The sequence below is a fragment of the Pyrus communis genome, chromosome 4 (assembly GCF_963583255.1).
Source record: "Pyrus communis chromosome 4, drPyrComm1.1, whole genome shotgun sequence".
NCBI lineage: Eukaryota > Viridiplantae > Streptophyta > Magnoliopsida > Rosales > Rosaceae > Pyrus > Pyrus communis.
This window is the reverse complement of record NC_084806.1, coordinates 2,883,269-2,903,491: the sequence shown is the minus strand read 5'-3', so window position 1 is coordinate 2,903,491 and position 20,223 is coordinate 2,883,269. Positions and strand designations below refer to the sequence as shown.

Here is a 20,223-nt window from a genome sequence, read left to right as displayed (position 1 = left end):
CAAGGTTGAGCTCTCAAATCCATGTCATAGATAAGAATATGCTTCTCATATTCCAGAATAAGATGCCATTCTTCAATTATACAAATCCTTTAGACGTACAATTTGTCCTAATTATAAACATGCATGTAATAATAAAAATTCAAGTAAAGAAAAAAAAAAAAAAAAAAAACTGAGCAAGATGATTATTCTCCAAGGCGCATACGATTCTTGGCTATGGTTCTGAAAAAAAGACTTGAAAATTAATCATGTTAAATAATAATATCCCCAATGATTTAGTAAAACAATAATTCCCTCAGCGAGCCATCCCATCCCTTCATTATCTCTTCAAACAGCACAGTTTTTTTTTTTTTTTATTCAGTGAGAGCATATTTTTCAATGAGTACTAATAATAACATTGATTCTATACTTTGGCTTTGAGGAGAGAATTTTCAGTGTATCGGGAACATGATTTGGTATACTTGATGTAGTAATATAATTGGTTGAAAAATTTTTGTTTCAAGTTTCCAACCAATTGCATTATTACACTCAGTATACCGGATCGTGTTCTCGACACATTGATAAATTTATCGGCTTTGAAGGGGGTATGATTGTACAACAGTAAACCATATCCACCATGGATTTTTTGCTAATTTTTTAATTTAAATAATGGATTGTTATTTTTGTTGTTGCTAGTGTATGCTCTACTTTGAACCCTACATATGCATTACTTTGCATCTTACATATGCATTGTCATCCCTTAGCTTTGAAATGAGAGGTAGCAGATTTTGATTCTCTTAAACGTGCTAAGTGATAAACCAACCATTTAAATTCTCCCTAGTTTTTCTAGGTATAAGGAAACGTTTGAAAATTTTGAAATAGATGTATGTGAAATGTAACTGAACAAGTGACGTCTGCCGGTACCATATGTCGGGTTTTTAACGCAATTAATCCAGCATATTAAGGATCAAATCCAATGTTAAGTACAGCTACAGGCCTAGTTAATTAATTAATTAAGCTTAATAGTTTATGATTGCTTAGAGACTGACTTGATTACTCAGGATCATTATCTTCAAGAGTGTTGGAAAGGAAGGTGTAATACAATAATGGAAATGGTCAACCCGATTCTTTCACTATACGTTAAGACTATTTACCTCCGCATCCGATGAATTAGTATTATATGTTGCCCAAGTTTAATCGGAAGTGCTACAGATCATATTGTACAGCTCAAATTGTTAAGACTATTTACCTCCGCATCCGAGACCATGTTTTAGAATCTCCCTTCTCGGCTTATATAGTAAAAAGAATAGGCTTATATGGTAATATAAAGATTGAAGTGACTGAATTTTTAATTGCTTTAAGTATCATTAATTTTAAGACAGATATATTGGGAAGCAGCTGGTTTTAATTCCTTCTATTTTTGCTTCATCCTGCAGAATCGCGTATCTTCGAATTCGCGGCCGGTATGTGTCTTGTCAACAAAAATTTCAAATGTAAAATATGAAGAGAATCGGGAGACAGAAAAAGAAAATAACAATAATCAGTACATGTACTAAAGATTTACAACAATATGGTTCTGAGAATCAGAATCACTTTCTCAGATTTTCATGAAGATTTAAGATTTTTACTTTGGCCTGAAAGCATAATATATGAAGATTAACATTGTTGCTTTACCATCATTTTTTTAAGAAAACTTCGACAGTATATAAGAGATTTTTTTTTTTTTAATAATGAAAAATAAGTTACACCTAAGCAGGGCTATAAATTTAACTCCTCATATTACAAGGAAAACAAATAAAAAATACATGAAAAAGAAAGGGAGACATAAACCTTATCCCTCTAAAAACGAAAACAATAAAGATACAAGGAAAGAGGGAGGGGGGAGGGACATGAAACCTAATCCATCTAAAGTCGAACCTAAAGGTCTAAACCTGCAAAACAAATTGAGCAAGATCACAAAATTAGAAGAAAAAAAAAGAAGAGAAAATGAGACAAATTTAACAGGGCAGATAAATGGTAAAAACTAGAAATTCCACATGAATTATGTTTCCATGTACAGTTTCATGAATATTATTTCAAATATGCTATACTACGTATGTCAATTCCTTCCAGCCATCATAATAATATTCTGAAAGCAGGAAATTAATGGTGCATTATATTTAATTTCGACCCCATGAGCAGTTTATACCTTTTATACCTAGTATAATTCGTCGACATGGATATTATGAGTGGCTGCATAGATCGAGTACCGGATAAGAGACGGCTTCTTCATTAAGGGAGTATATATGACTAATGCTTCTTTTTCAAGAAAATGCATATGTGATATGTATGACTATTAAATATATATGGTCCCTTATTCTGAAGTAAAGCTCTCCCTAAGAGAATTAAATATCAAATAATTAGGAATTAGAAGCTTCCGGCTACTTGGGTTGAGATGAACAAAGCTATCTGGTACGAAAGGTTATGGGATTAATTAGGGTTATATATATGTCACGCAAAGCTCATTGTATTCTCTTCCATTCAATCCAATAGTATATCAATTTTCATTTTATTAGCTTGTTTGGTGGATGTACATTAATATTGGAGTTCCTAAGGGTTTTTTTTTCTTCTGTAAATCAATTTTGTATGATTGGGTTCTTTTCTTTTGGACATCTAACTCATAATCAATGGCAAAGCCAGAATTTTATAACAATGAGATTATAATTTCGGCCAAACAAAAATTGCATTGGATCATTTTGTCGAGCTTTTTGTGGGTACCTGGCGAGTTATGCCACGTTATGTCAATTTTTGCCAAGGCCTGTCGAGTGAAGCATTTTATCTAACAGTTGTGGCAGATCATAGGGTTGCACACAAGAAATAGTAGAAGAAAGACAAAAGAAAGAAAGAAGAAAAGCTACAAATAACTATGCATAAATTGCACAAAAGAAGTTGCAGGTTGTAATTTATTGTTTTTGACTTTTTTTTTTCTTTCAATTTATCACAGTTTTGTATATGAATCGTAAAAAAATATTATATTAAATATGTTAAGGTTATAAAAGTATTGGGATCATGAACAACCAATAATTCTATGTTGGCTCCACCACTGCTCATAATATATATTTAAGTACATATATTAGTTTGGTCAATTTCCATCTATTAGTGCTGCCACCACTGGAATTTGGATAAGCGCCCGTATTATAATTTCGTTTTCTTACGGATATTTGCATGCGCATGCACCTTTTAATGTTTTCTACGTGCACGGTTCATCAGACAAATGGATCTGCACAATCGAAACATTAACTTGTAGACTTGTAGTACTGCCACATTTTGCATTTTAATTAGCAGTTGCAGTTTGGTATATGGTTCAGCTTAATTAATCATGATCTGATCAACTAAAGTCTAATCTCTTTGGCCCTTCATGTCTCAATACTAACTTAGTATTTTGAGAGATAATATAATTAACGTTTATGTCCACGTGCAATTAATAGATATACTTATATGTGATGGGAAAATCCCCACTTACATGAGAAATAATTTTGGGTAAAGTACAAAAAATTACATCAACTATGGGTCAAATGACACTTTCATACCTCATCTTTTAAAATTGACAATGTCATACCTCATCTTACGAATTTGTGTCAATGTTATACCCTCTGTTAGCTTGGCCGTTTATTTCTCAGTTAAATGCTGACGTGGCTTGATCCGGGACCCATTTTTATTAAAAAATTATTAAAAACAAAAAAAATCATTTAATATTATTTAAATATTAAAATAATAAAAAAAAAAGTACATAAAAAAATAAAAAACAAACCTCTCCTTTCGTGCATCTCCCCTCTCTCTCTTCCCCATCATCTTCCTGCAACCCAGAAAAGAAGAAGGAGAAAGAAGAAGAAGAAGAAGAAGAGAAAAAAAAAAAACCCAAACCAAACCAAACCCAGTTCATCCCCCCTCCCCCACCACAAACCCAACCCCCTGCAACCTAGAAAGGAGGAGGAAGAAGAAGGAAAAAAAAAAAACAACAACAATGGGAAACCCAGTTTGTCCCCCTGCAGAAGAAGAAGAAGAAGAAGAAGAGGGAAGCAGAAGAAGAGAGAAGGAAAAACACCCCCCCCACCCAACCCGTAGAAGAAGAAGAAGAAGAAGAAGAAGAAGAGGGAAGCAGAAGAAGAGAGAAGGGAAAAAAAAACAACGGCAAACCTGTCCCCTCCAACCACCCAACCTGCAGAAGAAGAAGAAGAGAGAAGAAAAAAAAAAATACCCAGTTCGTCCGCCCCCCCTCGCACCCACCCTCTCCCCTCCACACCCATTCCCACCCCCCCCCCCGGCACCCGCCGCCCATTTTCTCCTCGCCCAGGAGAATGGGTTTTTTTCTGGGGTTTTTTTTTTTTTTGGGGTTGTAGGTAGTGGGTGCGAGGTTGGGTGCAGAGGGTGGGGAGCGAAGGTGGGGAGGTTGGGTGCGTGGGTGTGGGGAGAAGAGGGGGTGAGGAGCAAGGAAAACAAATTGGTTTTTTTTTTTTTTTTTTCTCTTCTGTTTTTCTGGGTTGCAGTTGCAGAAAAGGGAAGAAGATGAAGATGGGGAGAAGGGAGAGAGGGGGGAAAGGGACGAATTGATGTTGGTTTTTTTTTTTAAATAACTTTTCTTTATTATTTTATTATTTTAATATTTAAATAATATTAAATGATTTTTTTTGTTTTTAATAATTTTTTAATAAAAATGGGTCCCGGATCAAGCCACGTCAGCATTTAACTGAGAAATAAACGGCCAAGCTAACGGAAGGTATAACATTGACACAAATTCGTAAGATGAGGTATGACATTGTCAATTTTAAAAGATGAGGTATGAAAGTGTCATTTGACCCATAGTTGAGGTAGTTTTTTGTATTTTACCCAATAATTTTTTATAGGAAAGGGAAATACAGGTCGTGTGATGTAACATTCAACATGTTATAATAAGGATGGATAACATGCTTCTTTTTTATTCAAAAAAGGGGATCAGCTGGTAGCTTCACAATGGCAGTCCATGTTCATACTTTTCGGGGCCGGAATGACTCACAGAATCATTTTCAACCTCCCACTTACCACCATCCTGTAATTCCCCAACTTCCACTTCTAAGATATATTAACAAAAAAAAAACCCACAAGTTCTAATTTGAGTAAAATATTAATTTCACGTGGCCATATTTAGAGTACACTGCGAAAATGGTGATGACATGAGCCCATGAGCAATGGCTTAATTTCTGTGATCAATTACGTGGCTAATCAAATTCGACTTGCCCATTATCGAAAGGGCACAGCATCAAGATTAATTAGTTAGGATGCATGAACCTCCATGCGGCTAACAAGAAAGAACCAGAACATATACGCACCAATAAAATCCAAATTTAATCAACATAATTAGTGGTATACAGACTAAGCATCCATTGGACTAATTAAATATCGATTAGAAAATCCAAATTTGATCGGTTGATGACTTAGCGCCTAGGCACCTACGAGGGGGTTTAGGCCTTCTTTATTTTTTATTTTTTTCCCAAATTTTAATTTTGAATTTGAACACTGTTTGAGGTTAGTTGGAGTCAAATTAAAATATTTAAAGGTATGAAAACGAAAGGTAAAAGGTGAAAACACAACATCTAGTTTGCTTGCACTCAAGCTCAAGGGCCTCAAAAGGCCAACAATTTCCATGCAAGACAAGGTTGATATATTTGGCAACCAAACGCTTCACTAATCTATTTTTACCGAGTCCACGACAATCCACTCATGTGTGTGCAATAATATGATATGCTATTTGGCTGGTTAGCATCTGAGACTCCTCTTTTAGCTTTCTACATTTCCTGTAACACTTCTTCTGTGATTTTGGAGTAAATTTACTTAGATATTCAATGACGAATGTTAATTAATGGGTAAAAGGGGCGTGCCAACATCGCTGCGGCACGATGAGAAAATATGATAAATGAATCAAGATTTGTTAATTCCTACTGTTGTTATGTTCTGCTCGTGTGCTTTGCTTTCATGAGTCAAAAACGCTTCAACTCATTCAGGTCCACAAACAAACATCCGATCTGCAATTCCAGACCCATCAACCTTCACAAGATATATTGGAGACAATGAAGACAAAGCCCATCATTTAGACCAGCCCAATTAAACAGGGTAATTATCCAATTGAAAGTGGGAAGCCAATGAATGACTAAATAAATATATTTATGGAAACGATAGCATTAGAGAATTAAATTATTGATTTTTTAGAAAGGAGGATCAGTGAAAATCGAATTCGCATTAGAATGTATAAGTATGATTTTCTGCCATTACAACAAAATGTCATTTGCAACCCAATTAGTAAATATCATTCTAGTTGTTATTTGGAAAAAAAAAAATTCCCAAAGGATTTGATCCCTAGACCTCGGCAGCATAAATCCGGAAAATATCTCATTTCTTAGTTGCTATTCAGAGTATAACAGCAACCCACGTGGCAACACACAACTGGCCTGCACGACCCCAACTTCCTCCCTCTATCTCCCCTGGTTTGCTTCTGCATACCAAACGACTGAAGACTCTGCAAATTTTAACAGTCCTCTCCCATTTCCTCTTGGATCTCCATATCTGACAATTCCCCAGATTTCCACACTTCCCTATTAAAACCCAGAAAAGCAAACAGTCAGTTTTTACAGTTATTCACGTAGCTCATCAATATTTACTGCCAAATATTCTCTCTCTAGAAACACTTTCTCTCTCTAGAAAATGCCATCCCAACAGATTCTGCCCATAACATATCACCCTCCTCCACAGAAATCGCTACTCAAAGAAGCACAGGACGACCCGACAACCCGGCTTCTGTTGTGCTCGAATTTCGAGGATGAAGAAAGTAACACACCTGTGTACCCCCCCCTCCCCACCACTTCCGCTGCCGCTCCACCACCACTTCTATCCAGCTACACCACCACTTCCGCTGCCGCTCCCAGCAATCACCAGCAGCGGCGGCGCCGGACCGCCAGCGACAGCTCCCTTTCTTCCCACTCCGATGAGGGCAGCCGCCACACCTTGGCCGTCGATGTGGAGCACGCTGCTGTCGATGTGGAGCACGCTGCTGCCGAGACGTTCTTGGTCACCCGGTTGAGTTTGAAGCTGTTAAAATATCTTGGGTATTCAAAATTTCTCTGCTTTATTGTGTTTGGATTTGATGATTTAACTGTTTTTGGATGTTTTTGAGTACCCATATTGTCATTTGGATTGGAATTCAAGGGACTTAAAATTTTAGTCCCAACTGAGTTAGAGCTGTAAAAATGGTGTCTTTTGAAGTGACCTGGTAAACTAAGAGTAAAAATATACTATTGTAGCTGGATCTCCCATGAAATTGGATTTAAGGTGTTGGGTTGAGATGAAAATCTTCAGAAGATAAAATTTTAATTAAGGAATTATATTTTGGGGGAAATTTAGATGAAAAACTAATACTGGAATTATTGATTGGAAAATTGGGACATCAGATAGAGTCATTTTACATTCATGTAACCAGGGAAACTCGACCGTCACGCGATTACGCTCACATAAGAACAACATTAATGAGTGTTGGAAGAACATTGATAAGGTTGTAACAAAGAGACAACCTAAATCGTGCAAAATGGAAAGAGTGTAAACTGGTTGGAAACTTGGAAATACTTAAATGGGACAACCTATAAAAATCATCGTCCTAAACATTTCACATTAGAAAGAGAGAAGATTTGGTTTCAGAAGTCACTTCTGTTTTGTATTTTGTAGAACGAAAGACGATTTGTTGTGTTACATGGTATTTGGAATTTCAACTATATATATATTGTACTGTTTCTTCGAGATTCTTTATAAAACTTATCCGTGTGGTTAGATGCTTCCTGATCGTATATTTTTATTCAGGGTAGGCTACAGATGGATTAAAAGATTTCTTGCCCTTGGTTGCTATTCATTTTTACTTATGCCAGGTTTTATTCAAGGTTTGTTACTTTCGTACATATATGCTTGACCTCTTGCATACCTTTTAGACATTATACATGTTTTTTAGGGTCCGTTTCATACATTAAATTTGTAGGCATTATCATGACCGTGACATAGAGGACTCAGGGAAGCATGACTAACCCACCTTTCTTTTTGAAGTTGGCTATTATTATTTCTTCTCCCGTCAGGTTCGCAGAGGTATAGTTTATGGTGATCAACCAAGAAATAGGTAGGATACGAATATCATAATGTTTTTGTATGTATTTGGGACAATATTCATTTGTGTTTCAGCATTAATGCCTGAATTTTTGTTCTGCAGGCTAGATCTATATCTACCCAAAAATAGTGATGGGCCGAAGCCAGTCATTGCATTTGTAACTGGTGGAGCCTGGATTATTGGGTGAGTGATGTTGCTCCTTGGCAGTTTATTTTTGAATAATTCCATGAAATGTCTAAGCTAGCAGTAGCTTACACTTCTGTTGGTTTTCGGAATGTCAATCTGAAGCAGTGGAGCTGAGAGGTTTCTTTTCTGAGTTCTGTTGTTCCTTATGCCTGAATTGTAGATTCAATGTCATATTTTTTGTTTGTTTGTTCAAATATGGTCTTAGTTGCCTTCTTTTCACAACAGATTACTGCTTATCTATTCTTAACACATTTTTGCTAATGCAGTTACAAAGCATGGGGTTCTCTTTTGGGACAACAGTTATCAGAAAGAGACATCATAGTGGCGTGTATAGATTATAGGTGAATATAAACTTCAACCAAGCGCACATACTACAAATAACTGATATCGGGTGTCTAAATGAAACTCTGTTCTGCTGAAGTTCCTTACTAAATATACGGAGATTTGAGCCTCTCTGAAAAAAACTAGTTGACATGACATCTTCATGCAGAAATTTCCCTCAGGGTACTATCAGTGACATGGTAAAGGATGCTTCTCAAGGCATCTCATTTGTGTGCAATCATATTGCTGATTATGGAGGCGACCCGAATAGGTAATAAAATATGTTCTTATTTTTGTATCATTTTTTCTGTCGTGGAGGCAATTCTAGTAGCTAATGCTATGTTTGTGCAGGGTTTATCTGATGGGACAATCTGCTGGTGCACATATTGGTGCCTGCACCCTCATTGACCAGGCAATTAAGGAGGCAGGCGAAGGAGAGAGCTCTTCTTGGAGTGTCTCCCAGATAAAGGCTTACTTTGGTCTGTCTGGAGGGTAATGACAGTCTAAGATGAATATAGTTATTAAAGTTATAGGTGACAAATGTTTTGATTAAAATGAATAATCATTGATTTTAAGTTATCAATATGAGAGGCATTATCCACAATCCGATCTTGCTCAATTCACCTGCTGTTCTCTTTCATGTATTTTTTTTGGTTGTGATGTTTCTGTGTTCACTTAGTCTTCTCATTCTGACGTGCTCAAACAGATACAATTTGCTTAACTTAGTGGATCACTTCCACCACAGAGGTCTATACCGTTCAATCTTTTTAGGGTAAGGACCTTCTTGCTCTCCGAGAAAGTTGATCATACATATATACTCTTGTAGTTTCATATTTTTATCCCGAATTGCATTAAATTTTTATGACTCCAAAACCTCTGACAGCATAATGGAAGGAGAACAATCATTGCAACGTTTCTCTCCAGAACTCATGATTCAGGACCCAAACGTTAGAAATGCTGCTTCTCTCCTACCTCCTATTATTTTATTTCATGGTACTGCAGATTACTCAATACCATCAGATGCCAGGTATGCATTTCCCCTGAAATGAATTATTTGATTCCAATGGAAATAGTGCGAATCTGTATAGCTGGCTCTTCAGAATTAAATTCTTATAGTTCAGTATTTAAGTTTAGTTTCGCTTAATAGTATATTAGAATGGAAAACATACTATTCAGAGTATGGTTCCTATGCTCACAGGCTTTGACAACCATGTTCTCTGTGCAGCAATAATTTTGCAGAAACTCTTCAGAGACTTGGAGTGACAGCTAGATTGATTCTTTATGAAGGGAAGACTCACACGGATTTGTTTCTTCAGGTAAGGGAGCATTAAAGACACTTCTTTTCTGATTTGCCTGTTCCGTAATACCCTCTCCCCAAGAAGGAAAAAACACACTAAAAAAAAAAAGAAAAGTCTCGTATATTAAATATATTCGGTGGATGTGTTTATCCAGGATCCAATGCGTGGTGGTAGAGACAATATGTTCGAAGATTTAGTAGCTATCATTCATGAAGGTGATTCAGAGGCTCTTGCCAAAGATGCAGTGGCTCCGCCAAGAAGGCGCCTTGTACCTGAGTGCATGTTGAAGTTGGCTCACCGTGTCAGCCCATTCTAGCCAATTTGTCTCATTTATCAACCCTCCCTTGAGTTTCTTTGTGATTGATTATCCATTTTGTACATATCATTAATGACAGGTGAAGTTTTTACCCCTTATTTTTTGTGCAACCTTCAAATTTACCCTATTCTCATGTCTCATATCAAAGATTTTCGTACCCTTGTTATTGTTCATACCAAAGTATTAATTAGCAAATCATATTTTGTGATTTGAAGTGAAATAGCTTTTGATCTGCGGGTAATTAGCTCATTTACTCAAACATGTTATCTTATATTCTCAAATCCGAAAACATGCATTTGCGCCTTTGCGCGCTGTATTTGAGTTTGATTATAGACAAGACCAGTAGTCTATAGCTAAACGTGAGTTTTTATTTCATTGGGATGGCTTTACATGGATTAGATCAAAGTTACCATGAGAAAACGAAATGAAATCGTTCTCTTTTTCTGTATGCTTTGGTCACTTCTTTGCTGCAGCTTTGCCGTCTTTACCCTGTCAGTTATCATCAGTTTGTTAGTGAAACCAAATTAACGAGGCAAGAAGGTGGCTGAAATGCGAGAATATGAAGCCACGGTGTTTGTGAAAATAACTGATAACTTTGTGCAGATACCTTCTTGGGTGCGGGAGCCTTTGGTGCGGCTGCAGCTTTCTTTGGGGCGGCCTTAGATGCCGGGGCCTTGGCTCCGCCATCACCAGCCTTGGCAACGGCAGGTTCTTTCTTGCCCTGTCCAAACAGTTGGCTGCCGAGTTGCACTTTAGCCTTCATGGATGCCATACTCTAAATTCTGGTTTCTCAAAGATACGAAAAATTTATCGCGTGATTATGACTATAGGCTGCTTCTGAACCTCCCCTTTTTATAACTGCGGTTCACCACCGTAAAAAAGGAATTAGAATAACAAGTTATGATACAAGGTGGCAAAGGGATAGTGGTGTTTTTAAAAGAATGGAATAACTGGTACTGGAAAAAATGGCAGAGAGCTGGCACTTGAAGGCTGCGTTGGCATCAGATGCTTTTGCTTACTTATTGCTTGATTATATATACTGAAATTATGAGAGAAATCAAATTTCGCCAAATGGGTGAATGGCGTTTTAAACGAATAACATGCGATCACGAACATAATTATACGCTTCTTTTCGGAAATAAGTTTGTGATTCTTAGACTTTTGGGGTCTTCTGGAATTTCATTATACAATGGAAGTGGATTTGGGAGTGAAAAATACACTAGAAAATCACGAAAAACTACCGCGATCCATTGCTCCTAGTGCGATCCATGAGACTATGAAATTATGTGCACTTAAATGTCCGAACTTTCAGATAACCAAATGTTGGAAGACCAGTCTTCGGGGCTCAAAAATCACATCCACTGGCAAAATAGAAAAACTGATGTGGGTTTTGCTCTGTGCTGCTGTGCATGTCTCTGAATGTGACATTATACGTACGTCCATGTCGAAAGAGTAATATACATTATCGGGCAATATTTTAATCTAATCTGAAGGATGAGGAAGGGAATTTGAATTGTGAGTGCAAATGGGGCACACTGTCCTAGCCAACTTGGCTACACCTAAATTTTAAATTGTAAATGTGGGCGATGGTGACAGTATTATCCGATATTCTGTAAGGGCCGAGCTGAGATACATGCTTATTTTAAAACTGTCTTAAGTTCATTTTTCATGAGAAAAGATCATTTTGTATGAGTTGTAGAAATGGAGTTAGTTATGTCTTTCTTCTGAAATGGTGTTAATTATGTCTTTCTTCTTTGACTCTTAACTGGCTATGAATGAAGAAGGTCCTTGTTATTCTTCTTTCCTGTTTTGTTTTTAGCATTGATCTTGTAACTTATGGGGTTGCATATATGTATTTGATTTTATCAGACAACAGGCCGGCATGTGCGCAGATGATCTTTAGCCAACTAGAAACGGAACAATCCAGCTTGGTTGCATGTTTGCAGTACAACTTATACAGCATTGCAGTTTGCAGTCTCTCGTATTGTCTGATCATCTGATGCATCAAGTTCGCAAATTTAACGCCCCGTAATCTTACAAGTCTTCTATCTATTTCACTTTTATCAGATTCTCTCTTTAGCATTATTTCTTTTTTGGGTTCAGGTTTAGCATTATTTCATGATAGATCAAAGTTTAATGTTTTGCTTTCAACATGAGCATTTTTCTTATGAATTATCATTTTTTTTTTATAACATTATCAAACCTTATTTGCCAAGAAACTTGAGTTCTTGATATGTTTTCCTTTCCTCCTTTTTGTGGTCAAAGTTGTTTAAATTCACTTAAAACACTGTGTAATAGTAGAAAGGAAACGACAGATTCTCTATGGAGGTTCCGGATGGTGAAAACACGCACATACACAAGACCTATCGATTATTTTTCATGATTAAACACTTGAACTTTCTCAAAATCTTCATATTCTTGCACTCTTGTTGTGTAATCCATGATTCAGATTTACGAACGCCTTTCTAAAGGTCTTATGTGTTTACAAATTAATATTTCTTGTAGTTTAAACAAATACCAAGCAAAGGTTCCTCTAAAATAACGGTATATTTTATTTATTAGGCCAAGCCTAAAAGGAGATACATAGTATTATCAGAATATATGAACTATGGAAGACCACAGTGATTTGGAATCTTCATGCACTCCTCGCCTAACGCCGTTGCTTTAGTCTAATTCTTGGCTGTAGGCTTGCTTCCTGTTGTCTGATAAATCCGTCACAAAAATAAAAAAAATTAAGATTTTAATAAGCACATATTTTACTGCCGCATAAGTATGAAATTATATGGATGTATTTAGTCATGCTTACCTTCTTCCTAGGTTCCCTAGGCTTTGTCTCAGCCTTCTTAGGGGCGGGTTTGGAGGCCGGAGCTTTGGGCGTGGTACCACTAGCTTTCGGTGCAGGCTCTTTCTTGGCCTGCCCGGCAGAGGGTTGAGTGCCAACAGGTTTCTCGGCCTTGAGTGATGCCATTTCGATTTTGTTAATCTTATACACTAAAGTATTTGCTTCCCGTCTGGACTCAAGTGTTAGCTCTACTACGATTCAACCAATTTATAGTCGAAGTTCGTAATTGTAACACGGAATTAGAATCCTAAGCAGATGTAAGGTGAACAGAGATGTGATTGCACATGAGCAAAGGGAATAAAAATGGACTGGTGGCCTGTTGGGAGATGGTGCTGAATCGGATGCTTAATCGAGACATATCTAAAATGACATCATTGGATACGTATTCGAGTGCGCGCATTGGTGGCTAGTTGATTTCGGTTTGCTTAAACCTACTGAGAAGTACATCCACTTTCTGTAAAGAAATCATGTAGGCATCAATCCATGCGTGTGGCCTAACAGATTTTCTTATTATTCCAAATGCTGCACTAAATTTCCCCCTAAAACATCCGATTATAGCGTTTTAATACCCTGTGCATGGTTGCGTCTCATTTGAAATTTTGATATAAATTGCAATCCAATAATTGTGTGTTGGAAAATATTATATAGTATTTAGGTTTATTTTAATGTTTGGTTTTTTGGGTTAGTATAAGGGTTTCGCTTCCTTGCTTATTAGGGTTAGGTTAATTTTCCATATATACTTTGTAACTCTATGGAAACAACTCAGTCAAGATGTAGCCTTTTTAGCTCATGTAGCTTTCTTGGCAATTCCGTATTTCTTGTTTAATAGATTTAGTTAGTTCGTTGCGTACTTTGATATTCAACTTACAATTTCAATTTTTCAGCATTGAAGAAAATATGGCAGAACTTTTTACTGTATTAAAGCAAGTAAAAGCCAGCCAGCTCAGGAAATGCTACGTTTTACCAGAACACCATTTGCAGCACTGCAGAACTGTCTGTTGCATTTAGGTAACTGCTTCTGAAATTTGATCGGTTGCTAAAAAATGATTTGCTTGGTTACTTCACCAAAACAAGTCCAAGCCGGTTCAAGTAAACCCATGTTGCAGCCCACAGAAAAACTGGTATACAGCCTGCAAGTTTTAGTAACTGAGCTCCGGATAATGAAGACGTATATTTGTGGGGTTGAGAAAGTTTTGATTCGGACCCTTTCATACCATTGTTTTTTTTATCTCACCAGCTTCATTTGATGGATCTTTACTAGTAAATCGTCTAATTTATTCACATTTTCAAATTTTCACCCTTTGCTATTTTTGAGGATGGATTAGCTAGGATCATAAGTTAGAACTTTGGCAATAACATTGAGGGCAAGGGCATGGGAGTTAGGAAATTAAGAAGAGACGGATAGTTTTGACTGAAAAATTTACAAAGACATGTCACATACTGAAATTCTCTCTAGTTATTTAACAGTTGTGTTGTTTCACATTCTAATGGAATGAGGCATGTTATCAGCAAATTTAATTTCAATTAAAAAAAAAAAAAAAAAAAAACTGACAATTAATAACATTAACATCATATCAATTTCCCTGTGAAGGAATACAATTAATTACGATTTCTCCATCCAGCATGCATGAAGTCTTGGTTCACAATATCAATTCAAAACCTTCAATTATTCGATTGAATTGGAAATCCGAACGTACGTCATCAAATTCTTTAGCTGCAACGCTGCATGTCAGTTTCTGATCTATCATCGTCAAGATTCAAGGAAGTCAGTGAGGTTGCCCCATCCTCAATGCCATATAAGCCAAAAACCTATATCCCACCAGCATCACAGCCAATGCAGCCACATCTATCCACATATTATCAAGACCTACACACTTAATACCAGGAAAGTCAATCACCCTACAATGCATCCCCATCTCACACTCATAAACCTCATGTGCCGAGTACTGCACTCCCACGAGAAGCTTGTAGCAGTAGTGGCTGAAGGAAACGTACTTCAACCAAGCTATGAAAGGCGGAATGTGCTGAATGTAATATCCACCGACAAGTAAAAACACCAGCATTGTCACAGAAGCCAGAGTTGTGCCTTGCTTCACATTCATTAGAATGGCTCCTAGTGCTAGGCCTAGGCCTTGAGAGACTAGCACATTGTAAAGAACAATGAAGAGGGTTAGTGCAAATGTGACCAGTGAAGGCTTGAGACCCCCCATCCAATAGCTTATCGTTATAAAGACTGTTGGGAGCACAAGCTCCATTGGCAAATCACCGACAGTTCGCGCAAAATAATAGGATGAGAGACGGTACATGCCCGAGGAACGTTCTTTTATCAGCATTGGTCTTTCCATGGGGAATGAAAATATGGCGTTGGATAGAGGGAAGAAACCCCAAAATATGGAGAAGAAGAAAAGAAGTCCCACCTGTTCAAGCTACTTGATTAGTATTGCTTTTTATTATAAGTCCAAAACTAGCCTGGTTTTAAAATCAGATTTCATTTTAAGGGAAATAAAAAATGAAAATGAAAACTAGTTACTGAAAACTGAAAACGAATTTGTTACCAAACGAGCAGAGATGATAGGAAATTAGAGTACCTGATCTTGTACATGTGAAATGTCAGAATGCCACCAGAAAAGACCGGAAAGAATTGAAACTGATATGACTTGGAAAATCTTTAAGCCTGAGAAAGATTCATGCTTCCTCTCTTTTAAACCCCTTTCCAGCAAAACCCTAAATTCCTCCCACCAGCTGGTGGTCCATTGATAATTTCCTCTACCTACATAACATACATAGCAGAAATGAATTTCCAGCTGAAAATCCAGTTAAAAAACAGCTCAAATCAAAGAGTAATTTATCACCTAGCTAGAGAGAGTTACTGATCTATTGAAAGTTACCTCTGGATGATGGTGTTCTTGAAGAAGAAACAACTGTGTCTTTCTGAGTTTGCTGAATCTCTATCTTCAATGCAGGGTATAGATTCATTTTATAGGAAGATATTAAGAACTGCTTGGTTGTGTTTTGTTCTTCTTGGTGGTCTAATCTGCCACTATACTCTACTTGCTCATCTTGTTTAGCATCAGGTGCTATACCTGCTTGTAAAAAAAATATCCAAGAAAATTCTAATTAAAATGGTCAAAATTGTGGTACCTGAAACATAGTACAATTATTAAGGCCAATCATCCTAGAAAAAAGGATTAAATTTCAGACAAAGAAAACGATGTATATCCCACTATGTTTATATTTCTTGATGGTTAGTGGTGATATAAAGTCCATTTTGTGCTTCATTTTATCTCATCAAACTCACATGCAACTTGAACATCAATGTAATTGGTTTGGGATAACACTATATCTTTGAAGTCCAAGTTGCTTGTAAGTTCTCTTCCTCATCCACAACCCAATACCCATGGTAATGACTCCACTGTCCCATCAATTTCAGGTGGTAACTAATTTGTCAGAATTAAATGAAAAGGATGCAAAACAAAAAATTTTCAGATGAGGGTTAAATCAGATTGTATGAGTTTGTTCATGCATAGGATAACAACTTGTATGGTACAGGTTCACTGTAATGGTCGCACTTCTTACTAATAAAACAATGATCACATATTCTTATATTATTGACAAAAGACTTTACACGGCGGGGATATCTTGTCATGCAAGTACTTCTCTATGCCTAAGGGTTGTAGCATTGACTTTGGTGTTTGATGGGATAAAAAAGTATGAAACCTAATTTTGGTCTTAGGCTTTAGGGTTGGCAACCAAGTCCATATGTCCATGTGAGCCCCCTCCTTCTCTGAGAATGAGTGGTGAGTTGAGAGGTTCCTTTCAATTTTTCTCGGCTTTCAAAGTGCGATCGACTAAAAGGGACGTGGTCTGCCTTTGCCTTCTATTCTATTCACGGGGCCGTCAGTGCGATGAAGCCTTTTTCTTTGTGGACCACTCACTCAACGCACTAATATTGTTGTGAAAAAAATGGACTCTTACCCGAACGATTAAGTGCTAAAAGCTCCACAAACTTGCATAATCATGTTTAGTTTGTGACGTGTGGGTGAGTCGTGAGGTTGACATGTACTAAGATTAGTAGTTAATAAATTAGGAACATCTTTAAAGGTGAGTGATGTTTTGGTCTCACCGTCTGGTATGTCGATATATCGATTAAATGTCGTCAATCAAATTTACTATTCATAAAGTAAAATTTTGTTTTGAAAACACGTCAAATTCTCTAATTTTCTTAGATATATTAAAAATGCATGTTTATCAAATGAAATTAAAAATTGCTAGGGAAATAAAATAGTGATATTAGAAACTAAAAACCAAAGCTAATAATGAGAGAATAAATTTCGTACCGTTAGCAAGATCAAGCAAAAAATCAGCCGGGTTGATGAAATTGAACCCGGCCTCGTATCCAATGGACCCAAAATAATCCATGACCCGACCTGCATGTCCGCTATAAATTGGGTACCCGTCCGACAGCACCACCACTTTATCAAACATCCTGTACAGCCTACTTGACGGCTGATGGATGGTGGTGATCACCGTCCGTCCACCACGGGCCAACCGTCGCAACGTGACAATAATACGCTGGGCCGTGGTGGAGTCGAGCCTAGAAGTGGGCTCATCCAAAAGCAAAAGGCTCGGGTTGACAAGCATCTCCTGCCCGATACTGACCCGTTTTCGCTCACCACCTGAAACGCCACGTAGTAAAGGCCCACCAATTATACCATCACGACACCGGTTCAACCCGAGCTCCATTATCACCGTCTCAGCTTGCTCTATTTTCTCTTCCTTTGTGAGCTGCTTGGGCAGCCTTAGCAAGGCAGTGTAGGTTAGGGTCTCAAGAACAGTGAGGTGAGGGTACAAGACGTCATCTTGCGTCACGAAGCCGGTGTTGTGCTTCATGGAGCTTGAGAAATTTTGGCCATTGTATGTTATCTTGCCGGAGATTTTATTCGGCAAGCGGCCGCCCAGGGCGGTCAAGAGAGTGGTCTTACCGCTGCCGGATGGCCCCAACATTGCGAGTAGCTCACCGGGTCGAACGATTCCGCTCACTCCGTTGAGTACAGTGCGTGTTGGTTTTGGCTCATGTGAAGCAACACAACCTCCCTTTGGTGTTTGCAGCTTAATACTGTATCCGACATCTTCAAACTGTAGCGAAATGTCAAATTACGTAAATATTAACTACTATAATAGTACCACTACTTTTTTTTTCTTCTCAAACATTTTACTTAAATACTTGCATGTTACGTGTAACATAACATGCCAAATTATTTGGTAAAAAATCATTACTCGCAAATTATTGACGGTGCGAATTTGTTATGTTTTCTTTTTGAATTACCTTGAGTGTTACCGGGCGCAATGATTGGTGCAAAATGGAAGCTCTGTGAGAGGTTGGTTGGGGCTGGTCCGTCATGTCATCACCCAAACATGGGCTCACATTAGTCCTTGATGAAGCAGAGGGTTCGGCATGAACCAAACCATTCTGATCGGGGCGATTCAGATTAGAGAGTAGAATGTTGGGTGGAGTGTTTGTCATGCTCGTTTCCTGCCCAAGAGGTATCATAATTTCAGAAAATGTTGCACTATAATGATCGACCCCAGAGAGAGAGAGAGGGAGAGAGAGTTATGGATGCAGGTAAATGGAGAGGACTCAGAGTAGAGAAAATGTTTGGCAGGGAAGAGAGGAATTAATAGGGGAAGGAAGGAGGATCACATGCAAGAGAGCAAGACATGTGACGAGCCTTATAAAGTGATCGAAGGCACGAGAATTAAGCAAGCAGCAGATCACTGCATAAAAATAAAAAAATAAAATAAAAAAACAAGAAAAAACAAAAAGAAATAGTAGTGCTGTTTATTAGTTCGACTTCTACCAGAAAGAGACCCCAACCAACTCAGTTGGATTGAGTAATCTAGGTTTGCAAGGGGTGATGCATCTATTCAATTAACACAGTGTTTTCTTTCCTACTTTGGTTTAGTTGGTGTACGTGTTCGCAAGGCATTTGTTAGGTTCTTGTATTGTGCAATCATCTTATACCATACATATTTATCACTCGTTTAATAATTGTTTGCCACCTGGTGAATTGAGGATAAAAGAATATCATTTAGCTACTGTTTGTTGTTGAATGAACTTTTTTGTTAATGCATATGGATATAAGAATAAAATAAAAATTCAGAGTTTGAAACACTCCTTTAAACTAAAAAATGAATTATATTCGGTTTATTTTTCTCTCTTATTCTTGTATTAAATTCAAATCACAACTTGACAAAGATCTGGCTATCAAATTATGTCGTATATATTACCATTGCTACTGTATTTTAATATTCCTTGAGCTTTGGCAAAGGTAATAATCTAAGGGTATATATATTATAGCAAAAGTATAAATCTATATTTTATTTCAAAAACTTATAAATCTATATTTTATTTCGAAGGGAACCAAAACCAGGTCCTACTTTTAAATTCGCATTCCCATGCATTTTCCATAATCACATGATATGATTTGATGTCAGTGAAAATGTTGCATTTATCGAAGCTTAAAATTTATGTCCAGTTCCTGCATTTGGTTTGGCCATTAGACTACTTTGTTCTTGAGGCGGAGATCATGTTCACTATAGGGAGTGATATATAATTCAAAGTAGTGTCACTCCGATCCCATTTCCAAAATTAGAAGCACCAGACATAGAAAGTATGCATTGGCCTTTCCTTCTTTGCTGCTATCTAGCTTACTCGAAAATTTCGAATACAAAAACTGCTGTGGTCCATAAGCTCCAATTCGTCCTATATTATTAGATTGGTCGAAGATGTTCCCTTGAGGATTCTTTCTTGCTCACGAGATTTTAATTGTTGGCCATGGCCACCCAACGGGTATGCTTAATATCATGTGTCAAAGTAACTACCATCTCAATAAGGGTAAAATAAAACCATTTAAATAATAAATATTTAACTTCATTCGATTTTCGATCTGAAACATGCTTCAACATTATAGGGTCAGAGAGTTGACGTCCCCAAGACTGATAAAATATTCCAATCAATTAATTAAGACTAATGAAGTTGATTATGCATCATCATCATCCACTTCGGCGTTGAATTTAACTTTAAATGCATTGAAATTCAAGTAACCAACCACATACGTTTATTTTTAAT

General features: G+C 37.2%; 2 protein-coding genes and 1 long non-coding RNA gene across 3 annotated transcripts; 1 reads left to right on the top strand and 2 right to left on the bottom strand.

Annotated features, from left to right (window-relative positions):
- Nucleotides 1-6,416: 6,416 nt before the first annotated feature.
- On the top strand, nt 6,417-10,350 carry LOC137731065 (probable isoprenylcysteine alpha-carbonyl methylesterase ICMEL1). The gene is made up of 11 exons (XM_068470135.1): nt 6,417-7,091; nt 7,837-7,913; nt 8,074-8,143; nt 8,234-8,314; nt 8,584-8,658; nt 8,808-8,909; nt 8,990-9,130; nt 9,345-9,410; nt 9,522-9,665; nt 9,864-9,954; nt 10,091-10,350. The coding sequence occupies exons 1-11, from the start codon at nt 6,691-6,693 to the stop codon at nt 10,250-10,252; spliced, it is 1,410 nt and encodes a 469-aa protein (XP_068326236.1). The 5' UTR covers nt 6,417-6,690; the 3' UTR covers nt 10,253-10,350.
- A 2,430-nt stretch (nt 10,351-12,780) lies between these two features.
- On the bottom strand, nt 12,781-13,258 carry LOC137732436 (uncharacterized). Its single transcript, XR_011068338.1, has 2 exons — nt 13,059-13,258; nt 12,781-12,954 (listed from the first exon to the last, which is right to left on the bottom strand). It is a non-coding gene; the product is annotated as an uncharacterized lncRNA (long non-coding RNA).
- A 1,405-nt stretch (nt 13,259-14,663) lies between these two features.
- On the bottom strand, nt 14,664-18,783 carry LOC137731661 (ABC transporter G family member 21-like). The gene is made up of 5 exons (XM_068470839.1): nt 18,421-18,783; nt 17,432-18,230; nt 15,983-16,177; nt 15,683-15,864; nt 14,664-15,511 (listed from the first exon to the last, which is right to left on the bottom strand). The coding sequence occupies exons 1-5, from the start codon at nt 18,643-18,645 to the stop codon at nt 14,861-14,863; spliced, it is 2,052 nt and encodes a 683-aa protein (XP_068326940.1). The 5' UTR covers nt 18,646-18,783; the 3' UTR covers nt 14,664-14,860.
- Nucleotides 18,784-20,223: the final 1,440 nt, after the last annotated feature.

Coding starts and splice junctions, on each gene's coding strand:
- LOC137731065 (XM_068470135.1), top strand. CDS start 6,691: ATGCCATCCCAACAGATTCTGCCCATAACATATCACCCTCCTCCACAG. Junction 7,092..7,836: donor AAGCTGTTAAAATATCTTGG/GTATTCAAAATT, acceptor ATTTTTATTCAG/GGTAGGCTACAGATGGATTA. Junction 9,955..10,090: donor ACACGGATTTGTTTCTTCAG/GTAAGGGAGCAT, acceptor GTGTTTATCCAG/GATCCAATGCGTGGTGGTAG.
- LOC137731661 (XM_068470839.1), bottom strand. CDS start 18,645: ATGATACCTCTTGGGCAGGAAACGAGCATGACAAACACTCCACCCAAC. Junction 15,865..15,982: donor AAGAACACCATCATCCAGAG/GTAACTTTCAAT, acceptor TATGTTATGTAG/GTAGAGGAAATTATCAATGG. Junction 15,512..15,682: donor TTTCACATGTACAAGATCAG/GTACTCTAATTT, acceptor TAGCTTGAACAG/GTGGGACTTCTTTTCTTCTT.